At 35.1% G+C, this 26,465-nt stretch overlaps 2 protein-coding genes and 1 long non-coding RNA gene across 18 annotated transcripts in view; 1 reads left to right on the forward strand and 2 right to left on the reverse strand.

The window, feature by feature from the left end:
* LOC108393479 (uncharacterized) overlaps positions 1-1,406 on the reverse strand; it is a 98,293-nt gene extending 96,887 nt beyond the window's left edge. The window contains exon 1 of one of the 2 annotated variants that reach the window (XR_012128314.1): positions 1,279-1,406. This is a non-coding gene — a long non-coding RNA (uncharacterized lncRNA). The remainder of the gene's footprint in view (positions 1-1,278) is intronic. The other variant, XR_012128313.1, reaches the window with a different exon arrangement.
* On the forward strand, positions 1,397-25,984 carry CIBAR1 (CBY1 interacting BAR domain containing 1). 8 transcript variants are annotated; one of them, XM_073229823.1, is made up of 9 exons: positions 1,663-1,724; positions 2,244-2,478; positions 4,731-4,799; positions 5,786-5,887; positions 7,888-7,893; positions 9,514-9,618; positions 18,148-18,261; positions 23,187-23,309; positions 24,911-25,984. In XM_073229823.1, exons 1-9 carry the CDS (start codon positions 1,699-1,701, stop codon positions 24,995-24,997), a joined length of 867 nt encoding a protein of 288 aa, XP_073085924.1. In that variant the 5' UTR covers positions 1,663-1,698; the 3' UTR covers positions 24,998-25,984. The 8 variants fall into 8 exon arrangements, with proteins under 8 accessions (XP_073085920.1, XP_073085925.1, XP_073085923.1 ...); XM_073229824.1 differs by lacking the exon at positions 18,148-18,261 and having other exon boundaries at positions 1,399-1,724; XM_073229818.1 differs by lacking the exons at positions 5,786-5,887; positions 7,888-7,893 and adding an exon at positions 6,609-6,749 and having other exon boundaries at positions 1,403-1,724; positions 2,244-2,370.
* The window catches only part of RBM12B (RNA binding motif protein 12B), a 34,157-nt gene continuing 10,176 nt past the window's right edge, over positions 2,485-26,465 (reverse strand). For 3 of the 8 annotated variants that reach the window (XR_005055055.2, XR_005055066.2, XR_005055060.2), the window contains exon 3: positions 3,067-3,192. The gene's annotated coding sequence lies outside the window, so the exon portion shown is untranslated. Of the gene's footprint in view, positions 3,193-12,537; positions 13,845-23,170; positions 23,296-26,465 lie in introns of those variants that run through there. The other 5 variants (XR_012128312.1, XR_012128311.1, XR_005055054.2 and 2 more) reach the window with 3 other exon arrangements.

The following is a 26,465-nucleotide window of genomic DNA, read 5'->3' on the forward strand; positions in this document are numbered from 1 at the left end:
CTTCCCAATCTTTGGATCTTAACTCAAATGTCACTTTCTCAATGAAGTCCTTTCCCCAACTAGCTCAAACCAAACTTCTGTAGTAAATATATGCTCTCTTGGTGCTCTCTACTTTTCTTTAGCCCCTGTGTTACACTGTAAAAGTGGCCACTAACCTGTTACTCCTGTTGCCCTTGCTGACAACCTTCCCAACCCCAGACATGTGAGGACATCATAGCTCATCCAGCCACTAGGAGACCATCCAGCTGACCAGAAAGGGGTTCCAGCTGAGAGGACCCAAAGTGAAAGAAACACCCAGACCACTGAAAGAATCCTGAGTTGATGAAAGATTGTGGCAAACCACTAAGCTTTATGACAATCTGTTGCACAGCAAACGCTGAGATGGTAGCACATACCTCAGTTACAATCTTACATGTATTTGTTTGATTAGTGTCTATCCCTCCAAGGAGACTGCTAGCTCTGTTAGAGCAAAGATTATTCTGATTTTAGTTACTACTCTATGCTCAGAGCCCAGTATAGTATCTGGAATATACCAGGCATTAAACAGATAATTTGCGAAAGGAATGCAAGGAAAGAAGAGAGGTATACATTGTAACAGGAGAGAATAAGAGGAATACTATTAAGAGAAGTAACAGCACTGGCGACATCCCACCCATTCGTCTAAAACACAAGGCACTGAGGAATACAAGATCAAAATTACATTTCCTCTTCTTCCAAGAGCTCAAAGCCTAGTCTGCAGAAAACAGTACAAAAGCAACAGAACACGCTACCAGAGGAAGGGAGCTGTCTGGAAGACGGAAGTGTGGGAGTTGTCAAGGGATATTTCTTAAGAGAGATAAAGCTTGAATTAAGTCTTAACGGTGTTTAGTTAGAAGAGCAGCACAAGCAAAGGCCAAGAAGGCAGAAAGGACACGGACGTTCAAAGGCAGAAGAAAGTCTTCTGTTTCTCTCAGGGTATTGTTACAGTTCAAGTGTCTGTCTCCTCATCAGACGCTAAGGTCCTTCAGGACTGGGGCCGCTTCATCTTACCTTGGTATTATTCCCAGGGTCTAACACAATCTTTTCCACAAAATAGGAACTCGGTAAGTACTCGCTGAATAAAGGAATGTTAAAGATGATGCGACAAGCGCCGCTCCTACCAATGGCAGCTTCCAAGAGCCCCCATTTTTATTTACAACACTGAGAGGTGAACAAGTTGAGCATGGACCAAGATTAACCGTCGCGTCAGCAGAGCCTGGACCCCACTGGCCTTTGGTTTTACGTCTCCCTCCTAGTTACCGGTTGTTGGCCTTTTTCCTCCCCTGCTCACAGCCCAGGACGGGGGCGGGCGCTGGGTAGGCGCGGCTCCCGAGAGGGTGAACGGCCCAGCCGCCGGCACCGGCTTCCGCTTTACTCCAGATACAGCAGGCGGCAGGCACTGCGGCGGGTCTCTGGGGAGGCTGCCGGGGCCCTCGCGTGCCCTCGCAGTTTACCCTTCGGGCGCCTTCTCCGCGCTCCCGCCGACTCCGGCTTTGACCGCGGGGGCGCGCGCCGCGTTGCCGTAGAAACGCCGGGGCCCTGGCCGGCGCGGGGGCGCGCGGGGCGGACGCTCGGGCTCCGGGCGGCGGCGACAGCGGCTGGCGCCCTAACGCTCGCTCGGCCGGCGCGGAGCACGTCGTTGGGCCCCAGCCTGGGGTCCCCAGCCGTGCGTGAGGCAAGATGTGGAGGCGCAGCTTGGAAAACCGGTAACAGCCGTGGGCCCCAGCTGCCCACGGCCCCCCACACTTGAGGGCTCGGGTGGGGGAAGTGGAGCCTCTCTCTGTGGGGTCCTCCGCGCCGAATCCCGGCCTTGGGCGGGGTACTGGCGCGTCTCCACTGCGCCTAGGGCTTCCCTCCCTGGGCTGCAGCGAGCCCCGGAGGCCGGGGGATAGCCACCCATCCCTTGGCTCGGGGCTCGGCCTTTTCGCTGGCGGTGCAGACGCCTGGGAGGCAGATGGGATCCCAGGCCCCGCAGCCCTAGCAGCCGCGCGGCCTGCGGGAGCCGGGCCTCTTCGTGCGCCTACACTGTCGGGATATTGAAGCCAGGCCCTGTTGGGGACCGAGAGGAGAGGAATTCGCCCCCGAAGATGGTGCGATTGTGGGTGGTTTGCACCCTCGAAGCTGCGAGATGCCCCAGGAATGTTTGCATGTCAAAGTTACTTGAAGGTAAAGCCATCGCATCTCTAATAAAAATGATTTGCTTTTTGTGTCACCTTTTTCTCTAGGGATGTCCAAACCAGACAACTGCAAGATGCCGTCACAAATGTGGAGAAGCATTTTGGAGAGCTGTGCCAAATCTTTGCTGCTTATGTGCGGAAAACTGCCAGACTGCGAGACAAAGCAGACCTCCTGGTAAATGAAATCAACATGTATGCTTCTACAGAGACCCCAAATTTAAAGCAGGGCCTGAAAAACTTTGCTGACGAGTTTGCCAAACTTCAGGATTATCGACAAGCAGAGGTATGGAGGGAGGTCAGATCGTCACTGTTAGGAGCCCTGAAGTAGTGGATGAAGGAATCATGAAGACTTTCACTTATATAATCTACTTAACCGCAGTGGTGAACATACATTTGATGATCAATGTACATTTCATGTCTGTTAACATTGTGTGAGTCTGTTAAAGGGAAGCTTCCTGTGATTTTACCAATTTCAAACTAAACTTTAGGGTATCTCGAAGTCCTGAATTTCCCCATTTCATTTGCCAACTTTTGGCCAAGGGGTAGCTCTTTACAGCGGTAGTAAACTAGTACCCATGGGGGAGAAAAGGAGCTGACTTGTGCCTTGTATGCAGGTAAGTATGTTTTAAAGCATGTCTGGAGATGGATTGAGAACAGTAATGTGATTAAGTAATAAACGGACAAGAGATCTTAGCTGCATCCCTGCTCTGGAAAGTTGACCAAACAAACAAAAGAAACATTTGTGATTTACATCATCTAGTGAGACTGTTTTTCGTGGGGGTTTTTTTGTTTTAGGAGGGAGGGAAGATGGTGGTGGTGATATTGTTTCCTGCCTAAAAGCCTTTTTCCCCCTTTAATACCTCATAAGCACTTTCTTTCACTTATATTTATTTTAGGTTTCAAGATAACAGGTTAACTTGTCCGAAGTTGCCCAGTTAGAACTGCATTGCCTCTTGCGTACTTTTCTCATCAGTGCTGTAGGTGTCTTGTTGAAAGCCTGAAGCAGAAATTGCAATTAACAAAAGAACCCACAAAAACAAAATGAGGGTAACGATCTTTGAACCTATAATTGCTATTCATACACTTTGAGTAATGATTACATTTGGGAAAATGTAATTATTTTTGGGAAAATGAGCTCTTGTCATACACTTCTTTCAAGAAGCAACTCTCAGTTATACTTAACTGGGGATTTGCTGTTTCAAAAATAGTTTATATGCATAGATAATCCTAAAATTCCCATTTTAGCCAATAATTTCAGTGCCTCTTTCTAGAAAACCTTTATGCTATTTATCAAATAGCACACTGAATTGATCTTCATATGTTCTCCTTTTTATTTCCCTTGCTTACCAAATGGTGGAGGTGCTAATGAACAGTGAACAAAGGTAGGCAACAAAAAGGAGAACAGAAAAAAAAAAGACTTGGAAAATCCTTACACTGAATAATCAGTTATGGATTATTTCAAATAGTATAGACTAAACTATCCTGAATATTCATGGTTTTGATTTTAGGATTTCTGATATTTAAATGCTCAATGAAAACTTGGTTTTCTTCTTTTTCCTAAGATCTTTTCAAATAAAACATTCATATGCAATCTATTTATAGAAACTAAAGAAAAACTAATAAGAAATGAATTGTACTAATTACATAAACATGTCATCAAAAGACTTCCTGCTAACAAAAATACATGTTCATTTTAAACGGTTCAATACATGTCATCTTGTATTACCTGTTCTGAAAGTTATGCCCAAAAATTGTTTTTATGCTATATTTATATTGCCTTTAAAAAATACCCATTTCTTCAGTGCCTTCCACTAGTGCTATGAGTAAAAGAATTACTCAAAATGTGATAAAAATTGTAATGTTTTAAAAAACTTTTAATTCTTAATGAAAGATCAGCTAAACAGTTTGATAGTTCAGCAACACACAGACCATTATCTTGTTCTCTAAGCTTTGTTAATTTACTAATGACTTTCTAGAAAAAGCAGCTAATACAGTGGTCTCTAAGCTTTTTTGCTTTTGAGGATTTTGGTGCTTTAAATGTCTTCAATATGCTAAATCTTTCAGCTTTGATTTTCTTACCTGGAAAGTTGAGCTATTTTCATAGATAATGTATATACAGTATCCAACACTTCGATAAACACACTGAAAATGGTAGCTGTATTAAAATTTGAGATGTGTTAAAATTTACCCAGAATCTACTACTTCAAGGTAGAAAAGTAATACAGGGATCATGATGTGGCAAGGATGAACTTGGAAACCTAAGACACTTTTTCACATTACACACTAGGTGCTTTTCTGCTTTTATTGTTACTGTACAACTTAACACTTTTTAATGTATTTGAGTTTAGATTCTGAGTCTTAACCATTTTCAGGTCATTTTTCCTTCATTTGTAAATATGTTTAATTGTGACATTTTAATTTTAAAATATTAATATGTATAGTAATAATCAGCTTAAACAGCATAGGTTTTATTTCAGAATTTACATTTTATGTCCATGTTTCTTTTCAGTTATATTTTATAATAATTTTCAATAGGTTGAAAGACTTGAAGCCAAAGTAGTTGAACCTTTGAAAGCTTATGGAGCCATTGTAAAAATGAAACGTGTAAGTAAATTCATTTTTTCCTGTCATTAGGTATTCTGACAAGGCAGTCATGCTCCTTTTCATAAAAAGTACAAAGTAGTGTTTAGTTGTTCTTTTTATATACTCTGAAGTGTCATTTCTTAGAACTTTGAGAATAATGAAATATTTTTAGTTAGCTTACTAAGTATACTACTATAGCAGTGTAGAGCATTTTTATTATGGAAACTTCAAAATATTTAATATTTTTAGTCATGAAAAATATATGGACAGAAATTAGTTTACTAAATGGAAGTTTATATCTTCTAAAGCAGTCTTAAAATGTGTGACAAAGTCCTATTTTTTTATTGAGGTATAATTGACATATATCATTCTATTAGTTTCAAGTATACTACATGATTCAAGATTTGTATATATTGTGAAATGATCACCACACTATGTCTAGTTAATGTCTGTCACTATACAAATTTTTTTTCTTATGATGAGGACTTTTAAGATCTATTAGCAAACTTTCAAATATGCAATACAGTATCATTATCTATAGTCACTATGCTGTACATTATATCCCCAAAGTTGTATTTTTAAAATCATCTTTGAGATACAATTTAAATGTAATAAAATTCTCCCATTTTAAGGTTCACTCAGTTTTGACGAATGTGTATAGACATGTAACTACCACCACAAAGTTTTACATATATGTATATATTTTTATATATGTATAGTTACAGTTTTCATTGAAATTATATTTTCTTTGTCATTAATTTGAGAGTATTATAATTTGAGAGTATAATTTGAGAGTATCTTAAAACAGTAGTCTCTCATTAATTTGAGAGAGTATTAAAGAAACACATACCCATGTGCATACTCATGCACCCTAATTATGCAGTACTAATAATTCCTCTGGTGATGATGCCTGGATCAATCAAGGAGTATTCTCTCATTCTTAAAACAGTGTATATTTTTTATTTCTTAAATCAAAGATTTTTATTAACAAAAAATGCCACTTGCAGGATGACCTCAAAGCAGCATTAACAGCAAAGAATCGAGAAGCTAAACAATTAACTCAGTTAGAAAGAACACGTCAGCGAAACCCATCTGATCGATATGTTATTGTATCCTTTGAATTCTGGTCTTAAAAAATGTTTTGTAAGGTATGCAGTACAAAAGTAAAAATAAATGGAAACTATACATTTATGCTTTTAAGTGTACAAAAAATTTGAATGTAAAGATTGAAAGTAAACACATGCATTTACAAATCCTTACTATAGAAATTAGCTAATTTTAAAGAAAATACACTACCTAATTCAATTCCCTTACATTGTTTTCCAAAATTGATACTCAAAAAATAACTCATAAATGCAGATATTTTTATAGAGTAAGTTCAAAATTGTTTTTTTCACATGACTAAATATTGGTTATAAAATTAACTTAAAGATCTACCATTAATCCTAATATGTCAGTGCTCTATCTGCCCTGCTTTTGAGAAAAGAAAAATCATTTTTCCCCCAGTATAATTTCCTATATTTTTAAAAAATAAAATAAAACAAGTATGTGAAACAAGTTATGACTTGTAGCAAAGACCCTCAGGAGATTCAACAGCATAATTGAAGTCCACAGCTGGACACAAAGGGATCTAAATAGGAGTATCTACTGTAACAAGGTGGTTCTGTTAAGAATGACTATTAGAATGTGTCTTGTTCTTCACTAAGTAAGAGAATAGAAAACAGTACATGGCTAATTGCCAGCAATGAGGAATAGGTACAGTTGTAGAAAATATTAGCTTGTCCCACTGCCTTTTTCCCACTCCTTATGTCTCCTTCCTACTTCCTTAAGGTTTTATTGCCCAGATCAACCAGAAACCACATGAGTGGCTCTTTGGGGGCAGTTCCAGAACACCTCACTCCTGAGGGGACTGCCTTGAGCAGTGATTTGGGGCTGCACCAATTGCCTGATCCTCCTTCCTTTGGACCAAAGGTACATTGCCCAACCTTGTAATAAACAAAAATGGGCAGTCCCAAGGCTGGGACTGCCCATTAGAGGCTGGGAACATCTAGATAGACGTTGAGCCTTAAGATCTACAAACTGGCAATTACAGAGTCTGGGTTTTAAGCAAGTCAGACAAACCAGAGAATGCTTGAAAATTTATAACCAACAGCTAAGTAATGTCAACAGTTTTTAAGAATTAAGCCAGAAGCCAAAATTGTTTTTTGTTTGGAGGAAAGTACATAAGGCAGAAAAATGTCATATATGAGTGGTTGGCAAGATTGAACCCAGTATTAGTATGTACACTGAACATGGAAATGAATCCATTCCTATAGATGAAGCAGGTCTGTGGGTTCATATAGGGAGAAATAAAGGCAACAATATAAATTATTGCTATAGGTGAATTGCTTTGTTTACTGAGAAACAGATATCTGACTCCATTAGATTTTGACAACCTGAGAGTATAAAATAAAGGACAGTCTATATATGAACGTTTCAGTATAAATATATAAATACCGAATCATAGCATCATAGAGTATTTAGCAAGAGAGACCCTAAAAGTTCATCTGATGCACATTCAGAAGACACACATTAATGTTCAGTATGTAAAATAAAATGGAGTAGCTGTGGTACAAGACATAGAGTAAAGAAGAATCCCAGGGCTCTGCCTGCTCACCCCCAAAGAGGTCCCTGGTGGCTCCTGAACAAGCTTCTTGTAACAGTCACCAATCTGGTTTACCATTTCATAAGCCATTTTGTACTCATGACTAATTTCATTAAATATACTGATAGCTTTATTCATAGGTTCCTATCATAGTATTTTAATCAAAAGCATTTCCTACTCAAATTGATATAGGATTTTGAAGAATTCAACAAAACTCAGCAATAGAAGTTTATATCCTCTTTGCTAAAAATAGCTGTGTAACTTTGGACAGATTGCTAAGCTGGAGTAAAAGAATTTGAGACTTTAAGAAATGAATAATAGTTACTGGAGGATGGTAGAAAATTAAGATACAGATGTCCCAGCTGTGGCTTCTGCTTCTCCACTCTTTCCTACCTACCCTTCCAAATTCTAAAATGAAATTATCAATAAGTGGGGATGGGAGAAACATACCTGAAAAAGAAGTAGTCCCAGGTAAAAAACTGCATGATTACTTATAATAAATTATATTAGGAAATTAGTTTGCTTGAATATTCTCATTAGCAAAAGGTTAACACATACCAAATAACTGTTAGAAATTTACTCATACTAATCAGTCTTCAAAGGAGCTCTACATTCCTTTTGAAATTCCTGTGATGAAGTTATATATTTAAAAATTCTAAGCCTAGTAATACAGAAAATTCTTTTTAATTACAGGTTATGATTAAGTTTTTATTATTTTAAAAAACTTTACAACCTATACGGTAAACAGACACACACATACACAGGTACAAATGGATATATTTTTTAATGCTTAGTATCTTGAAGTTGAAAATTTGAACTAACCTAATTATAAGAGTATATAATCAATTTAGTTATAATTAATGCATAATCTAATTGCAAGAGTATATAATTCTATAAGAGTATGTATTCCAATTTATTGAAAAAATTTTCTCTTTGAAATGTATTTTTCCTTTATGAAAAATTTCAGTCACAGGTGGGTAATAAAGTGGTGTGTCAAGAGATGGATCCTTATAGTAAACCCTTTTACTCATTTATATATTTTCTTGAAAAAGAAAAGGGGTAAATGTCAGAATATTATGTCACAAAACTTTGATGACAAATGCAGACTTTTCTGTAGATTAATATAATATTTGATACTTTTGAGTAAGTATAATACTACCTTTGGAATCAAAACTTTATTAGAATTTAATCAGAAAATTGGGTTATGTCTTTTTAACTCTACTGTTTTCTGTTTAACAAATAATTGTAAATATTTTGGGGCAACTGTTCTAAAGAGATGCTTTTTAAAGAGAAATATATGATTAGATTGGAAATATTCTGTACTTACAGTATGTAGCCATTAGCTATATATGGCTCTTGAGCTCCTGAAATGTGACTATACTAAGAAACCAGTTATTAAATTTTCATTTAATTTTAATTGATTTCAATGTAATTAGCTACATGTGGCTAATGGCCACCATAATGATTGTACAACACAAATCTAGATAGTATGAATACTTGTCATTAGAATATATGAAGCAAAGTATTTGACTTGCTAACTGACTAGTAATAGTGTAATATTTTTAGCTCATAAGAATACAGAATAGAAATCCCATGTTTAAATAAATATTAGTAGTATATATTCTACTTTGATTAGAATATTACAGAATTAGAAACATTTAATGCATTTGGAGAACTAGAAAACTGAAAATACTGTAGTCAAGGTCCTTTTCTAGGGGCAAGAGTTAAAGGGAACAGAGAGTGAGAAAAAAAAGAATAGTATATGTGGCACAGATAGTGAAACAAGTCAAAGCAGTAGGAAATACAGAAAATTGTTTTATAGTAAATTATCCAAAGATGATATAGGGGGAAATGGTTTTGTATTAAGTTCTGTTTTCTTTTGCTTGCGATCATGTCACTTAAAAGATGTAAAGTTCCTTATTCTGCATGTTTATTATGTAGATCATTATATTTTATGTGATAAAATATATCATGGAACAACTTACATTGTTATACCAAAAACCAATACTGCAGTGTAGCATTTACAAATAGCCTCAACTGAATGAATGCTGACTTGATTTTTTTATATCTTTGGTTGGGAATACTTTGTAGGCAGAAACCGAACTACAGAGAGCTACAATGGATGCTACACGAACAACTCGTCATCTAGAGGAAACTATTGACAATTTTGAAAAGCAGAAAATAAAGGATATAAAGGTAAATGAACTGTTAAGGTTTCAAAACATGTTTCCTAACCTTATTTTTCATTTTATTTAATTTTATTTAAATTTTGAATTACTCTTTTTTAGCCCATAGTGTGAAAATATACTGTAAATAAATATATGAAATGTTTTTTTCTTAAAGAAACAATGGCCTAAAGGGGCTATATTCTTAACCAGATGCCAACTTCTTATCTCAAATACTACTAGAAGGGAACTAACATTTACTGTACTTATATGTATCAGGTGTTATTCTAGGCACTTTGCATAAATTATCTTTTAATCTTTATAGCAACCCCATGAGAATGAGACGATGTCCATGTTTTCTATAAAAAATTAAGCAGAAACATAATTTTCCCAGAGTATCACAGACAAAATTCTGAACTATAATTATATATTTTAAAAATCTCTGCCTCCATTATGATACAATATCAAAGCATAAAGCTTTCTCTTAACTACATATTATCAGACAAATATATAGGGTAAGAGTAGCCAACCACATAAACTTGGATCCATCATGATACGGTGTCACAAGAATTGCCTTATTTTATTGTAACACGTCAGTAGATTTGAAACCTTTGGGATCATGGACTTCAAAAGGTCTTCAGTGGCTTTTTCATAGGCATTTTGGAAAGATTTGGAGGATTACTCATGATCATATTATGTCCTTGAAAACAAGTCATCCAAGGATGCCTTTTGACTCACTGCAAATTTCCCTGTATCAAGCTTTAAAGAAAAGTGTTTTTGTCATTTCACAATTATTAACAAAGAAAACATCCTGCTTTCAGAAATTCTTATCAACAAAATAAGCATTAACTGCTACTTAATTTTAATCATTCCTCTACAATCCATGAAACAACATTCATTTGCACCTCTTATTTTTTTTAATTTCCTATCATAGTTTCAAAGAATTTCGGAACTTTGATTTTTTTTTTTAACCAAGCTCAAAGGTCTCCAGTTTGATCCTGAAGACCAAAAAAAATATTTTTTCAGCCTCTCAATTCACACTCTGCATTCTTCTGTATAATGGTAGATTGCTACTCACACGGAGCATCTCAGGAAGCTGCCCTGAGACAGACTCCTTTACCAGGTGGGAGAGTATGGGCAGGGTATGATGTTGTACAGTTGCTGATATCCTCTCTTAAATTGAGGGAGAAAGGAAGGAAAGTTATTAAAATAATTAGTTCTAACCTGAAAAATGAGAAGAGAGACTTGTGAGGTATGCTTGATTTTATTCCATCGCCATAAAAAGACTTATTTAGTGATGGGAGCCTGATTCCTCACTCCACCACTGTTCTTCATGCCTGCAAAATTTTCTTCTTTACATGGCAATCTATGTCTCTAATGTATGAGCTCATGTCAGTGTTCCATCTGCATGCTAGTTACCTCTACAGGTGTTTTTAATTCCTTGAGCATCCCCAGTTACAAAACTGGGGCAGAGAGAATGAGTGTAGAATTCCCAACTACAATTCCAACTACCTGGGATTTCCTGAAGTGATAGGATGTGGAGTGAGGAACCACACAGAGAGAAGGGCTTCCAGGCTTTTCTCTTTGCCTACTGTATCATGCCCCTGTAGGGAAGATGTCTCCTGGTAGCCACAAAAATACTAAGACAAGAAGAAACTTAACTTTTAAAAAAATTGAGATATCATTCATATATAATTCACCCACTTAAAATGTACATCCATCACCACTCAATTTTAGAACATTTTCATCACCTCAGCATGAGAACTGGTACACTTTAGCTTTTACCTCCTTGCTTCCCCACCTCATCCCTGCTCCCCCCTTCCATCCCCACCCCCTACCTCAGTCCTAGGCAACTACAACTAATCTCATTTATCTATGGATTTGGCTATTCTGGGCATTTTGTATGAATGTAATCATAAAATACCATGGCTATTGTAACTGGCTTCTTTCACTTAGCATAATTCTTTCTAAGGCTCACCCTTGTTGTAGCATGTATCACTACTTCCTTTTTATGGCCAAATAATATTCCATTGTATGGATGTACCACCCTTTGTTTATCTATTTATCAGTTGATGGACATTCGGGTTGTTTCTACCTTTGGTTATTATGCTTAATATAAACATTTTTATACAAGTTTTTGTGTGGACATATATTTTCATTTCATTTGGGTATATACCTAGTTGAATTGCTAGGTCATATGGTAACTATCTTTAATCGTTTAAGAAACTGCCAAACTGTTTCCAAAGTGGCTGTACTATTGTACATTCCCACCAGTGATACATGAAGGTTCCAATTTCTCTGCATCATTACCAGTACTTCTGTTCATCAGACTTTTTCATTATAGCCATTTTACTTAAGTGTGAAGCAGTATCTCATTGTGGTTTTGATTTACATATCCCTGTTGATGCTTATTGGTTATTTGTGTATCTTCTTTGAAGAAGTATCTATTCAGATCCTTTACCCTTTATTTGTCTTTTATTGAATTGTAATCGTTCTTTTTGTATTCTGAATATAAGTCCCTTTTCAAACATGTGATTTACATTTATGTCCTCTCTTTCTATGGGTTCTTTCCACTTATCTTGATGATGACCCTTGAAGCACAAAGTTTTTAATTTTGATGAAGTCCAGTTTTACATGTTTCTTTCTTTTGTTGCTTTGTTTTTAGTGTCATATCTAAGAATCTCTTGCCAAATCAGATCATGAAGATTTATCCCTAGGTTTTCTTTTGTTTTATAATTTTTGTTGTTTCATTCCATTTGAGTTCATTTTTGTATATGGTGTAATCTAAGTTAAAACTTCATTATTTTGCATGTGACTATCCAAGTTTCTGAATGCCATTTGTTAAAGAGACTGTCCTTTCCTCCACTGAATAACTGTGGTACCCTTGTTGAAAATCAGTTGACATGGTTTTGTTTCTGGACTGTTGTTCTCTTTCATTGATTTCTGTCTATCTTTATCCCAGTACCAGTCTTGATTAACACTGTTTTGTAGTAAGGTTTAAAATCAGGCCATGTAAGTTCTTCTCCTTTTCGCTTTTTAAGGATTGTTCTAGCTATTCTGTATCTGTTGCAATTCAGTATGAATTTTTAGAATCAGCTTGTCAGTTGGGATTCGGATAAAGGACTGCATCAAATCTATAGATCAGTTTGTGAAGTATTGCCATTTTAAGATTAATTCTTCCAATCCATGAACATGTGATATTTTTCCATTTATTTAAATCACCCTTCATTTTTTTTAACATTGTGGTTAGTTTTCAGAGTATAAGTTTTGTACCTGTTTTCTTAAACTTTTTCCTAAGTATTTTATAAATCTTTGTCATTATTAATGGAATTGTTTCCTTAATTTCATTTTTGGATTGTTATTGCAAATGCATAGAAATATAGTTGGCTTGTGCACACTCATCTTATATCCCATAACCATGCAAGACTCAAATTGATTAGTGCTGATGGTTTTTTAGTAGATTCCTTAGGATTATCTACATCCAAGATCATATCATCTGTGACAACCTGTACTTTTAATGTAGACTCCCACAATCTAGCAAACTTGTAGAAATATGAGTTCCAGATATCAATACCAGAGTGTGTTAGATTTCTAAATTTCCATTCTGTATGTCTTTCCTCCTTACTCAAATTGTTTTCCAATTTAGGTCTCATTTGAGATCTTTTATGATAAGAGGGATGCACAAATCCCATAACAAAAGCCTCAAAGATAATCAAAGAGGGTTACACTACTGCCCATTATTTCTAATAAAAACAATATTCAGATATTGCCATACTGATCTAGCATGTCTCACAAACATTTGTTCGTGAAAAATTCTTGGAAAAGTTGAAATTGTTGATGCCACTCGTATTTTAAGAAGACATAAAACATTCTTGTTCTTACCTGTCATCAGGCTACTGATTCATATGGTGGCAGAGCTCTTGGCTCCTTTAACCTCTGAGGGCAGGAATGATTGGCAATACTGAGCACTGTTCATTCTGTATTACTGTTTGAGGTAGGGTTTAATTGACATATCTATCTGAATTTTGGTAGCAGCATTAATCAGCAAGGTAGCACAATGTTTAGACAAAAATTTTTCATAGGAACCTTATAAAGAATTTGTCTTCCGGAGAAGTTAGTATGGAACTTAGCATGCAGAATATGGAAGAAAAATCACAAACTCATCTGTTTCCCAGGTAATAGGAAAAGTCATCAGTTATACTGTGATTGGCAAGGCAATTTCAGACCTACGAAAAAGATCTTGACCAGGGTTCATTCCTGGAACAGAAAGAGACAGGAATTCAGTGTGTGGTGAAGTAGCTGACATGAGCAAGAAACATCTTAATTTTAATAGCTTTATTTTTCTTAGTAAAGTACACTTGCCCTTAGCCTGTATCTTTATTGAATGTTGGCATTTTTATTATTAATTTGTAAAAATTCTTTATATTGGAAAAATTAACCCTTAATGTTAAAGAGAAGATATGTTACAAATGTATTCTCCCATTTTGTTACTTATGGTGTATTTTTCCCATAAAGTTTCATTTTTGTTGCCAGATCTATTGGTCTTCTTTTCAGTTTCAGCCTTGGTGTCCTGCTTAAAAGGTTTTCTTCCTCAAGATTATGTAAATATTTGCTTATACAGTTGACCCTTGACCCACACAGGTTTGAACTGCATGGAGTCCACTTAGGTGTAGTTTTTCAAATAAATATATTGGAAAATTTTTTGAGATGTGCAATGATTTGAAAAAGAATTTTCTTTTCTCTAGCTTTATTGAAGAATATAGAATATATATGTAACATAAAAAATGTATTAACTGACTGTTATTGGTAAGGCTTCTAGTCAGCACTAGGCTATTAGTAGTTAGATTTGGGGAATTAAGACGTTATACATACATTTTTGACTGTGCTGGGGTTAGTACCCCTAACTCCTGCATTGTTCAAGGCTCAACTGTATTTTCTTCTTGTATTTGTGATTTTTTAGTATTTTAAATATTTAAATATTTTATCTGGCAGTTGTGTTTCACATATGGTTTGAAGTAGGTATCTAACTTTATTATTCCAAATGAATAAAAGTTCTGGTATTTATTGAATATCCTTTAATCTGGATAGCTGTCATTTCCCCTTTATTTGCCAAATGTTAACAAGACCCTTTATAACTTTTTTGTTAAGTGTCATGCTTGTTGATTAAACCAGATGGAGGCTTTAATATTAAGATAAGGAACATTTTCTAATTTATCTGGTTTACTTCTTGAGTAATAAGAATAGCTAACATGTGTTGAGCTCTTACTCTAAGATAGATACCATACTATACTGTTTCTTGGATTATCTCACTTAATCCTTATCACTTAATCATTAAGGCTAAACCTGTAAGGTTAGTACTGTTGTTATCCTCAGTACAGATGAAGTAAATGAGGAAAAAGAACAGATAAACTGCTTAATTTACATAACTGGAATATTTCAGTCATGATTGGAACCCAGGTTTATCCTAATCCAGAACCCATATTCCTAACTATGCCATCCTGCTTTACAGAATACTTGCCTATATGGGTAGAAAATTTCAGATTAACTCCCTCATCCACTACCAATAAAAATTAAGTGCATGCCAAATGGCCTAGTCACACCAAATAAAGTTGAAAATGGGGAAAGTAACTTATTAATGCCTCTACCCCTGACCATACTGGCCCATTCCAGATAAGCAGAGTATATGAGATCATTGAAAATTATCTATATATGTATGAGGAAAATTATTTATAAATATGACAGGTCCTAGAAAGTTCCACAACCTTTCTGGTAACTCACTGAAATTACTTCAAAAACATAATGCTTTTTATGTTCTTTCTTACTTTTATGTTCTTTCCAGTTGTCACCTAACTTCTCTGTTCCTTATTACTATTCTCCTCCCTTCTGCCTCTTTCAGATATTTCATGAAATTCTAGCTAGAAAGGAAATAATATAACTGGCATTTTCCCTCTGCAGTATACTCAGGCATATCTCTCCTCTGTGATAATCTTTGGGCTTCCTGGCTCTTGGGTCAAAAATTCCAAGTTTGGAATACTAGTTGAGCAGTGCTACTGATTCCCCATCACTGTTTTCAACAGAAAAATAAACTATGAAAAGTTAACGGGACAATTCCCATCTTATATGTGTATAATACAGGTTTGTCAAGAAATAAAAGTTCAAACCATAAAGTAGTAAACCAAAGTATGACAAAACTTGGGAGTAATTTACCCCCACCTTCCAAGTAGTAAATAGCCATGTACAGATTAAAGATACTTTTTAAAGTGCTTTTTATCACTAATTAAAACTAAATTTTGAGATTGGAAAATACAAAGTTGATCACTGTTAAAATAAGAATGCAGCATATTCTTTATCAGATATGGATAAATAAAATGGTGTATCTTAAGTAGCAGACATATCTACATATTCTTCAGGGCTTACTTATGAGTTCAGGGGAATGTAACTTCTATAAAATGCTCTAAAAAATTAAGTTAGTTCAAAGATGAGGTGACATAGAGATTTTTGCCCATCAGGAATTTAAAAACTATTCAAATATTTGAAAAGTATTTTAAATTATTTTGAAATTTTTGCATATTCCACAGTTACCACAGTGGAACAGATCTGAGGTAAGCCTAATCTGCAAATTTATGTGTAACGAGGTTGTAACTGTTTGGAGTTCACTAGTTATAGTGTGACAATCTATGTCCACTTATAGAATATTTAATAAGAGTAATACCAGTTCACTTGAGTGACTTAAGATTAGTCCCTTACTTGGAGCTACTTCATTTCTCAGGTACTTTTCAGAATAAGGCAAATACCTTCTCTCTCTACATAAGTAAATAGATCCACATAAGTAAACAGATGGGTCTCTAAATATCCTACCCAAGAAAGAAAAACTATAAGTTGTCTGACATTCTAAGCTGTGTATTCTCTACCTCCCTCTTGTATTCACCTTAAGCTTATGGACTTATTCTGTAATTTTAATTTTAAACCTAAATAATCAAAAAACAAAATTTTCTGTTCCAGCCTTGAATAAAAATTAAGTCAAACTGCATTATTATATTTATATAGTTCTTTATTTACTGAATGTAGAGTCTCTAAATTTAAGATTCAGATGTAAATATATGCTTAATTGTTCCTATTTCCTAAAATGACCTGTACACCAAAAACCAAGAAAGGGTCCTCAGTGTATAACTTGTTATTGATTCCTTCTTGTTTTCCCTTTACGAGTCGCCACACTCAGAAAGGGCACTTGACTCCTTTCTAGCTAGCAAGCTATCTTAGGAAAACTGACAACTAAGAGGATAAGTCCCACTCCTACTCAAAAGCTATTCCACTTCTAAGTATTCCTGCTTGTCTGGATTCTTGGGGTGAATCCAAAATTGTATCTTGGCATAATGCTTACTAGAAAAATCAGTTGCCACTCCAGTGTACCAGAGCCCTCTGTGGCCTACATGAAGTGGCAGTAAGGGTCACTGTTAGTCATATTTGCAAGTCTCTTATCCCCAACCCAATCTTTGCAGTTAGACTGACGTATGTACTTGGCAGCCCAGAAGGGATACTCAACTAGATATGTTTCCATTGTATAGCAATCTGTTAGTATTCCCTTAATTTTTTTAATCCTTAAGAAAGAATGGAGAAAAAAAATCACGGTACTCTGAGGTTATGTGTATGGCTGTCTTCCAAAGTGTAGGACCACTCCTATCTAGTGGTTAACACAGGAGAGCAAGAATGAAGAGAAATGGGTATTTGACTGTTGCCTTCCAGCTTAGCCCGTCTCTTCTGTCTTGCCCCTTTAAGTAAAACACTTGAGTATTTTCTACTCTTTCCTATTCTTCCCATTTCTCTCTACATTAATACTGTGTATTTTTGATAATGGACAAGATAACAAAAGTATTAAGTTCTTCCATAACTGTTATGCTCACTGAGTTTCCATGGACAGTTTTTTTGTGAAGGAAATGACTGATTACAGAAAGAACAGCACAGTATAATGAACAGAAGTTCTAACCTTTGAAGGATCAAATCCGAGTCTTAACATTCTAGTGTGATCAATACTGGGCAAGTCATATATTTGTAAACTCTAGGCAATGTTTTATCAGTGATGGGAATATCATTATTACCAAGTAAATCCTTTGTGGTTAGAGAATACAAGTAACATACAGTCAGAAATATGGTGGTATGTAATTCCTGTCTAAAAAATATTCTATTGTTTTAACATCAGCTGGAGTTGCTAAAATACCAACTTCAGAACTGAGCTGCCTTTTTATCACAACCTTATAGATATGGTAATAGAGTATATAATGGTGTACATTTCAGCCACATCTTTTTTTTCACAAATGTCAATTACAAGGTATAAGTAGATTAAGAAAATAGGAGGGTAGTAAATGGGGAGGTAGGAAATTTTTTGTATAATTTGAAGTATTTCCTGTAAAAGGTCTTTATAACTATTTTTATCTTGGTTATATTATGTAGAAAAAGTTACCTCTGTATTTTACAAAATGCCAAGGCTATTATGGTAAGAGTAAATTGACAAAATTCATAAAGCAACTTAGATGACTTTAAATTCAAATCTTCATTTTTTTAGACTGTATTTTCAGAATTTATCACTATCGAAATGTTATTTCATGGCAAAGCTTTAGAGGTCTTCACTGCTGCCTATCAAAATATACAAAAGATTGATGAAGAAGAAGATTTAGAGGTAGGACTAAGTTCAGTTCTTCTATTAATATGGAAATGTTTTAAGAGCATTAATTTGTGTGGGTAAAAACATCTTAAATTAGAAGACTACAGTGGTTTATAGTTTTTTGTGCATAGTCCCAAATTGCTGAGCTTTTTTGATTTTACATTTTTAACTTTTCAAATTAACCATGGTAAAGTTCTGAGATTTAATTTGTTAATAGCTAGTAAAATATAATCTAAATAAAGCCATTACATGAAATAATGTGTCATTTTGACTGGTGATAGTTACTTAATTGTGCCAAAAATAACATTTATTGATTTGAGCTAAAACTTAAGTGTATGCCATGAACAATACCTAAAGTTTTAAAATACATTTTTCTCATTCACTTCTCACACAATCCTGTAAGGTAGATGCTGTTGTTATGCTCACTTTACAACTATATAGATAGGTGTAAAAGGTTTTAAGTAACTGAATTTGCCCATGCCTACTTAGCTACTAAATAGCAGGATCAGGATTCTAACCAGTTTTGTGTGATTTAATCAGTAAGCTATGAAGTAAATGTAGGTTTATATATAAGGTTTGCTTTGTACTGATTAAATGCAAATAAATCCAACTGGCCAACTAACAGTGAAGAAAGTCAAAGCCTGGCTTCAACAAGGACATCTAGAGTAAATGTCCTACCCTCTTACTTTCCAAGAGGGATAAAGGGGCAAAAAAGTATTTTTGCTTAGACAAAATATTCAGGACCTGCATATTATCTCTACAATAGAAGTGAAAAAGGGCATATACTATCTAATTATACCCATAATTCTAGATCAGTGATAGAATTTGGGAGTCTCTGCCATTCAACAATTCTGAAGATTCCAATTATTTTTTTTTACTATCCATAAAGAGATCCACTAGGCCTTCTCTTCCCACTAGTCCACTCATGCCAGCAAACTTAATTCAGTAAAACCAGAACATAGCTTAACTAAAATGAAGGAACCTATTTTAATGTATATGTTTTCCAATGCCAAAATCAGACCTGTTTTATACCAGTTACCACATACATGATCATATTTCTATTTTATTCATATTTGTTTCATCAGGAGATGCTTTGTGTTCTACCTTCTAAATACTAAAGCTGTGGCTTCTTAATTTTCATGTTTCATGTCCTATTTTTTTTTCAATGGACTATCAAGCTTTTATTTGTCACTTGTAAGAGTAAAATAGCACATGTTTATATAGTGATTACTTTGGACCAGCTACTGAGCTCTGCATTTTAATTATACTATTTTAATCCACCCAACAACTTTGAAAGAAATACTTATTGTCCTCCTTTCTATGTATGAGAAAACTGAGGCACAGTAGGGTTAAGAAACTTCCCAGAGGATGGGTCCCACAGCTTGTAACATAGCTGGGAGCCAAACCCAGAGGTCTGACTGTAATGCCTTGCCAAACTATCCTGCCTGAAGTGTGGTTCTTGATGAGTGACATGAAACCATTTCCTGCAAGAAACAACACTGTGTTGAGTGGCAGGTTTGAAACAGATCCCCCTACAAGACTGGAGTCACTTTATCTAATACCCTTGATAAATCATTTGTTAACTGATGCTAAAATTCCTTCAAGCCTCTGTGGGCCTCAAGATTTTCTCTCATTCCAACAATACCAGGATTTTTTTTTTTTGCACACCACTTCCTTTACAGCTTCTCTAGGTAGCTTGTAGGAGGAGATTCATAAAAAATTAAGTATCTCAGGCTGTGTGGTAGATGTGTTTTTGATTATCAACTTCCTCACTTTCTAGTGGGTCAGTTTGGAGCAAGTTCTGCACGTTTTTCAACAAATAGTGTCATAAAATGTCCATTCAACTCTTTACTGAGCACCTGTAATAGGCCAGGCACCATTTTATTTTAAGTGCTGAGGATTTAGCCTTATCAATTAGAAATGGTCTGAGTTGTTAAAACAGAAACTACCAGGGAGTTCAGACATTACAAAAAATACATTATGTAACTAAGTTTTATAATGCAACCAATCCCATAAATAAAAGAGGTAGTGTGCTCTAGTGTATGTGGTGGAGGATTCTAAATGGGCTGAAGATTTTAAAAAGTGATTTCTTAATTAGAAGTCTGAGGGATGAGGAGGAGGATGCCTGACGAATTACAGGCAGAGAGTACAGATATACAGAGGTCCCAAGACATAATGAACTATATAAGCATAAGTGATTACTATTATGCCACACAGAAATTGTGGAGAGGAGAGCAGTCCGGGGAGAGTTGTGGGACCCAACAAAGTAAAATTATATTGAACAGGTACCAAGAAGAAAAAGGATTCTTTAAATACAAGGCTTCTTGGAAACAAGTAGAGAAAATATGCAGAGGACAGAGAAATAATTTCTATTCTTCCTAGGTAGTCCATGCTTAATGGAAACTGCTGAGACTATTCTGGCAGCAGCTAATTTTTTGCACTTAGGCATCTAGTTATATCACACAAACCAACTTACTTATTCTTCACATAAAAAGTAATGTCAGGCCCACTTTACCCTTCAAAAGACTACCTCTGTGTAGTCACTTAAGAGCATATTCAGATCATGACTCCTAGACGAGATCTTGAACAGTACTGGGAAATGTAGTATTGCCAGTAGATTAATATTCCTGTAAACCTGTTGTTTTGCAGTAAGACTGATTTTAATATTTAACTGGTTTAGACTTTTATCCCAAGAATTGTATATTATATTCCATTTCCTACTTTTAACTTCATCTTTGCTGATGAAATATTTAAAAAGCTTAAAAGTAATGCTGTTCTAATGAAAATCTCTTCCAAACACCAGTTGACTAATCGTTTTTACACCAGGATGCAAGTGTTCCGTGTCTGACACTGAAACATAACTGGGTGTCCAGTAACCTGTTAACCTAATTAGCATGCCTGAATTACTCTAAAAGTCTTGCCTCTTGATTCCTTTTGTGTCCTGTATTTCTCAAGTTTAAAGAAATGTATAAATACATCTAGTTTGGGTCTCTTTTTTTTCCCCAAAAACATGGGGAATAAGTTCATGTTAACATCATTCATTTACCAAGTTACTATCTTAAGCTGGAAGGAGTGGAAAGATAAAACAGGGCTCCTCGCTCTAAAGGAACCTAAAACTAGTTGTAGCAACAGATATGTAATTACAAAAAACAGTGAGATCAAAGCTGATGGTATAAGCAGTATGAATTGACTAGAGAATAGGAGAATGCAGAAGAAAGGTGGCATTGACTTGCCTCTTGAAGGTTAAGTAAGTTTGCTGGAATTCCAGGCTGAAGAACCAGCACTGCAAAGACAGAGTATAATATGTTCTGCATATAGGTGTATAGACTAGTAGACAAAAGTTAATAGGTAGGTTTGGGTGATCTTAAGCCTTGGGTGTCACCTAAGTCATTTGGACTCTGGGTAGTCGCAAAGTCTTTAAATCATCATATTTGGTCTTAGATAATTATAAATAAGCTATAAAGATGTGTTCATCAATAAATAAAAATAGAAGTACGTCAGGTGAGAAATTAAGGGAGAATGTCCAGGTTCTAGCTTAGTCTACTATCTTTCATTGTAAAGGTGAATCTAGAACTACACTGTTCCAAACAGTTGCCACTAGGCATGTGTAGCTATTTAAGGTTTAAATTAAAATTAAAAATTCAATTCCTCAGTCACATGAACCGCATTCCAGAAGCTCAGTAGCCACAAGTAGCCTTTTTGAAGTGACAGCACAGAAAAGCAAGCACTTCATCACCTCAGAAAGGTCTATTGGGCAGTGCTAGTCTAGCAGAACAGAAGGTAGCTGGGAACATAAATATGGCCTTCAGAAGAGTCTACAGAGAATTGGTTGAAGGGTAGCCATTAAACACTGTACAGATAAGATCAGAGAACAATGTCAAAAATGGAAAGCGGCCCAAGAAATTTTAAGATACTTACGGTGTTTGTAGAAAAGGAGATGTGAAGAAAATAGGGCAACCAGCACACAGAAGTTCAGTGATGGCAATGCAGAGAAAGAAGCTTCAGGACAAGGTCAGTGAAGACGAAGACAAAAAGACCACTGTGGTGATTTTTGACAAGAGCAATTTCAGCGGAAGTCGAAAGCCTAATTGTAGTTTGTTGCTGAATGGAGGTGATTTAGATATTTGACAAGTTTTTTAAGGAGTAAAGTTATATCTTGAATTAATTTTTGAGAAAAGACTGATCTTGAGATTGTTACTTGAGATTGTTTACTGGTGGAGAAAGCAAGCTTTTGTTGTTTTGGTTTCAACTTTTAGATAAAGGAAAAATTCACCTTGGAAAGAATTAGAACATTTGCTTCAAAAATACAAAGGGATGAAGAGCTGAGGAAAAGACGATGGAAGTTAAAGAAATTCACATTTGATAACCTTACCTATTAGTCTATGTTAGAGAAATGGGGGAAGACGAAAGATACAGATAGGGAGGCATAAGAGTGGTTAAGATTTACAATCACTGCTTTATGGAAAAAGAACTGTAGTGGCATTCTAGAATTTAGGAGAATGGAATCCAGAAATTTAAATGGTTCCAATTTACTCTTACGTGACATACTATGAAAGTACTGCAGTGAAGTTCAATTGATAAGAAGAGTTGATAGAAAAAATCCAAGATATGCCTTGCAGTCTCCCGACTGGCTTGCCTAATCATTGAAGGTAGAACTTTCACATTTCCCCAGCAAAGCTCTCAAGTAATTGTTTCAGAACCCATCATCAACTTACGTGATTCACACAGAATTTTTTGCTTTTGTCTTTCCAACTTAAAACATTTTTGTATTTTTTAAACTTTTGCTTTAAGTTTACAATAAATCAGAGAAATTTTGTCCTGGATGAGGGTAGGGGAAGAGGTAGCTTTAAAAAAATCTTAACTAAAGGGAACTTAATGTGGCTTTCTAGATTTCCATTGTTTAGTATCTACTTTATAATGTTGCTTTATCGTTGCAACAGGTTTTCCGAAATTCTCTGTATCCACCAGATTATTCATCTCGTTTAGATATCGTAAGAGCAAATTCAAAATCACCTCTTCAGAGATCACTGTCAGCCGCCAAGTGTGAATCTGGAATAGGACAGGTAAATTAGAAACCGAATTTAAAGGAACATGAGCTGCTGCCTTTGGAATTGTGTAGTCCTAAAACTGTTTCTCTTAAGTCTTATGACCTCATACAACTTTCTCTTACTAGAATTATGGTGTTTTCAGTAAGGACATAGCTGTTTTTTCTTATATCATCTTGTATTAACACATATACACTCTAAAGCATAACATTTAGGAACAGAGGTGGGAAAGGACAGGAGACTGGTAAACGAGATTTGTTCTCTGCTATATGAAAAAGCAGAATTCTGAAGACAATCCACTTAGGGTTTAAGTCCCACTATCATGACTTACTGCAAGTCATACCTAAAAATGTCTTTTGTTGGACATTACTGTAGATCCAGAAACACAGATCTTCAGGTAAAGAACCAATTTTTGTATCTTTCCTATCCCAAAAGCCTAAGTACCTGCTATCTAGAACAAGGAGGGGTCAATAATCTTCTCTGAGGAGCAAATACCAGGTTTTGTGGCCATATGGGTCTCTGTCCCAACTAAGTACAGCCATAAACAATAAACAAATAAATATGATGTGTTGTAATAAAATTCTATTTACTGCAAGAGGCAAACTGGATCATAGCTTGCCTACTACTCCTGATCTAGAGAGCTCTGCCCTTTTTCATATCTAGCCTTCAGAATTTAAAATTGACCATTTACAAAATGTAACTTTTAGATAAATTTGACCAAATACTGTTTTCATTTGGTTCTTCTCTAAGCATTTTTTGCTGTTTTATACTTACACATCTCTCCCCTCACCAAATTATATTTTTATTTTTTCAGAATTAAGTGCCTTATACGTAAATTCTGTAAGTCTAGTATTATAATACAAAGTTTTGTTTGGCTTTTTAGAGCTAAGTTAGCTAACATCCGTGTATCACTTTAGAATACATTATCCTAAAGTTTCTGGACCTCAGCACTGTTCACTTTGGGCCAGATAATTTGGTAGGGGAGGAAGTATTTTGTCCATTGAAAAGACCTTGTAACCACTAACACAAATACACACCCCCAGGTGTGACAATCAACAGTGTCCCCAGACATTGCCAAATGTACCCTGGAAGGTGTAATCACCCTCAGAAAGGTTTGAAGCAAGATGAGCCAAGCGCCCAACAGTCAAGACTTAAAGCCAAGTCTCAACTCAGATTCTCAACTCATTCCATTTAAATCACACTTTTTTAAAAGTTTATTTCAACTGCTTAGTTGAAATATCTTTGTTTTGCCATCCCTTTTACGATTCTGATACCTGTTTTTGTGACCCAAGAATTTAGCCTAAAATATTTTTAACATTTATAATATACCGAGACTCTACTTTTTTATGAAAGTATTTTGTTACTGAAGTACTGCTATCTAACTGGAATCAAATCATTAATTTCACATTTTATTCAAAAAAATAAGTGAATGAAAAAACATTGTGACTATTTTCAGCCTTAAAACAATTCATAGGGAATTTTCATTACTAAAAATGATTATTTATGGATTTTTCTGAAATACTTGTTCTATGTGCCCTTATGTGTAAGGACATATTAAAGATACCAACCAAGTTAAAAATATATTTTAGTATTTTTTAAAATGTGTTAACTTCTAACAGGTATCCACCTGTCGACTAAGAAAGGATCATCAAGCAGAAGATGATGATGAAGAGGATGAAGACTTAGATGTTACAGAAGAAAATTAATTTTCTTAAGTAAACTTCACATTTTCATTTTCAGCTTAAATGATCTGGAATCCAGAATTACTAAATTCTAAAACATTATATTGACTTGATATGTTAAACCTATAAATGAAATCCCACTGAAAATAGAAAATAAAGGTAATTTATTCTGAGCAAAAATGAAGGTGTTAAAAAATACTACAAAACCAGTCATTTCAACATCCTATCTAGCATTATATAATCTTTTTGTATTGGTTCCTTTTTTAAATTTTGTTTCAAAAGTATTTCATGTTACTGTACTAATGCCTAGTGGAGGTTTCAATATAATTAGGTGAGAAAGAAAAAAAATAACAATTCCACTCATGGTTAAGATACAATGTTTTATCAGGAAAGGGTCCTAGGTAGTTCTGATTAAATAGAAATTCTGTTCTACAAAGCCTTTATCAAAAAAGCAAAGTTTTTTTCCTTTCCTTTTTTTTCCCCCACTGTTAGAACAACTTTAAATTTCATTTGACAAATAAATTTACTTTTCAACAAGAGGGTAATCACTCTTGATTAAAGATAATGGAACACTAAGATATCAGTTTTTTACAACTATACATAAAACAAATTTTAGCTTTAAAAAAAAGCAACATTCAACATTCAGCCCAATTCTGGTTTTAAAATGAAAATTCTGTCATAATAAAGCATTATACGTGGTACTACAATTTTGGAAAGCTCTAATTTGGTGGAATGTTGCCTAAGGTGGGAAACCATGAATCATTAACAATTGTATAATAACTTTACCAAACTACCATCTAATTATAATTAATAAGAGTATATAGTTACTTTTATTTCTGAAAATATGGAACAATCAGAGCCTTCAGTGTGTGTCTGATACTTTTTTTATGTGGGTGGGGAATTGTACTTTTGTTATTTCATGGACCCCAGTCAGGCACATAAAAATTTCTAAAACTTATAAAATAAAAGCAGTTAATCATAACAGAAAAATAAAGACTTTCTCCAAAACTTTGACTTTGTTATTCATGGTTCTCTTCTTAACAAAGCACTGCTTCCTAAGAATAGTCCCTAAGTGATACAATTACCTCAGTACTTTTTACTCAAAACATTTAAAACCCTAAATGAATTGACAGTCTTATCTGAGGATATCATTGCATTTTTATTTTCTCAGTATTTAAATATGGTTGTAGTTGGGAGAAAAAAAACAGGGTTATCGTTTATTTCTTGTTTACTATAGCAACTCACTTCTCTTGATCAGCGGTTGCCCTGCCTGTGCAGTTTAAAACAGTGCCTGCTACATAAAGCAATCAGCAGATAATTCTGATATAAAATGTACTATTTTAAGGGCATGTCCAAAGAAATGTTCTAAGGACAAAAGGCATACTTATTATATGATGATAATTTCATTGATGTAAAAAAATTTTTTACACCAGACATAGGCTGGCAAACTTTTTCTTAAAGGGCTAGATGGTAAATATTTTTACAATTTGTG

Source organism: Manis javanica, chromosome 2 (genome assembly GCF_040802235.1).
Source record: "Manis javanica isolate MJ-LG chromosome 2, MJ_LKY, whole genome shotgun sequence".
Taxonomy (NCBI): domain Eukaryota; kingdom Metazoa; phylum Chordata; class Mammalia; order Pholidota; family Manidae; genus Manis; species Manis javanica.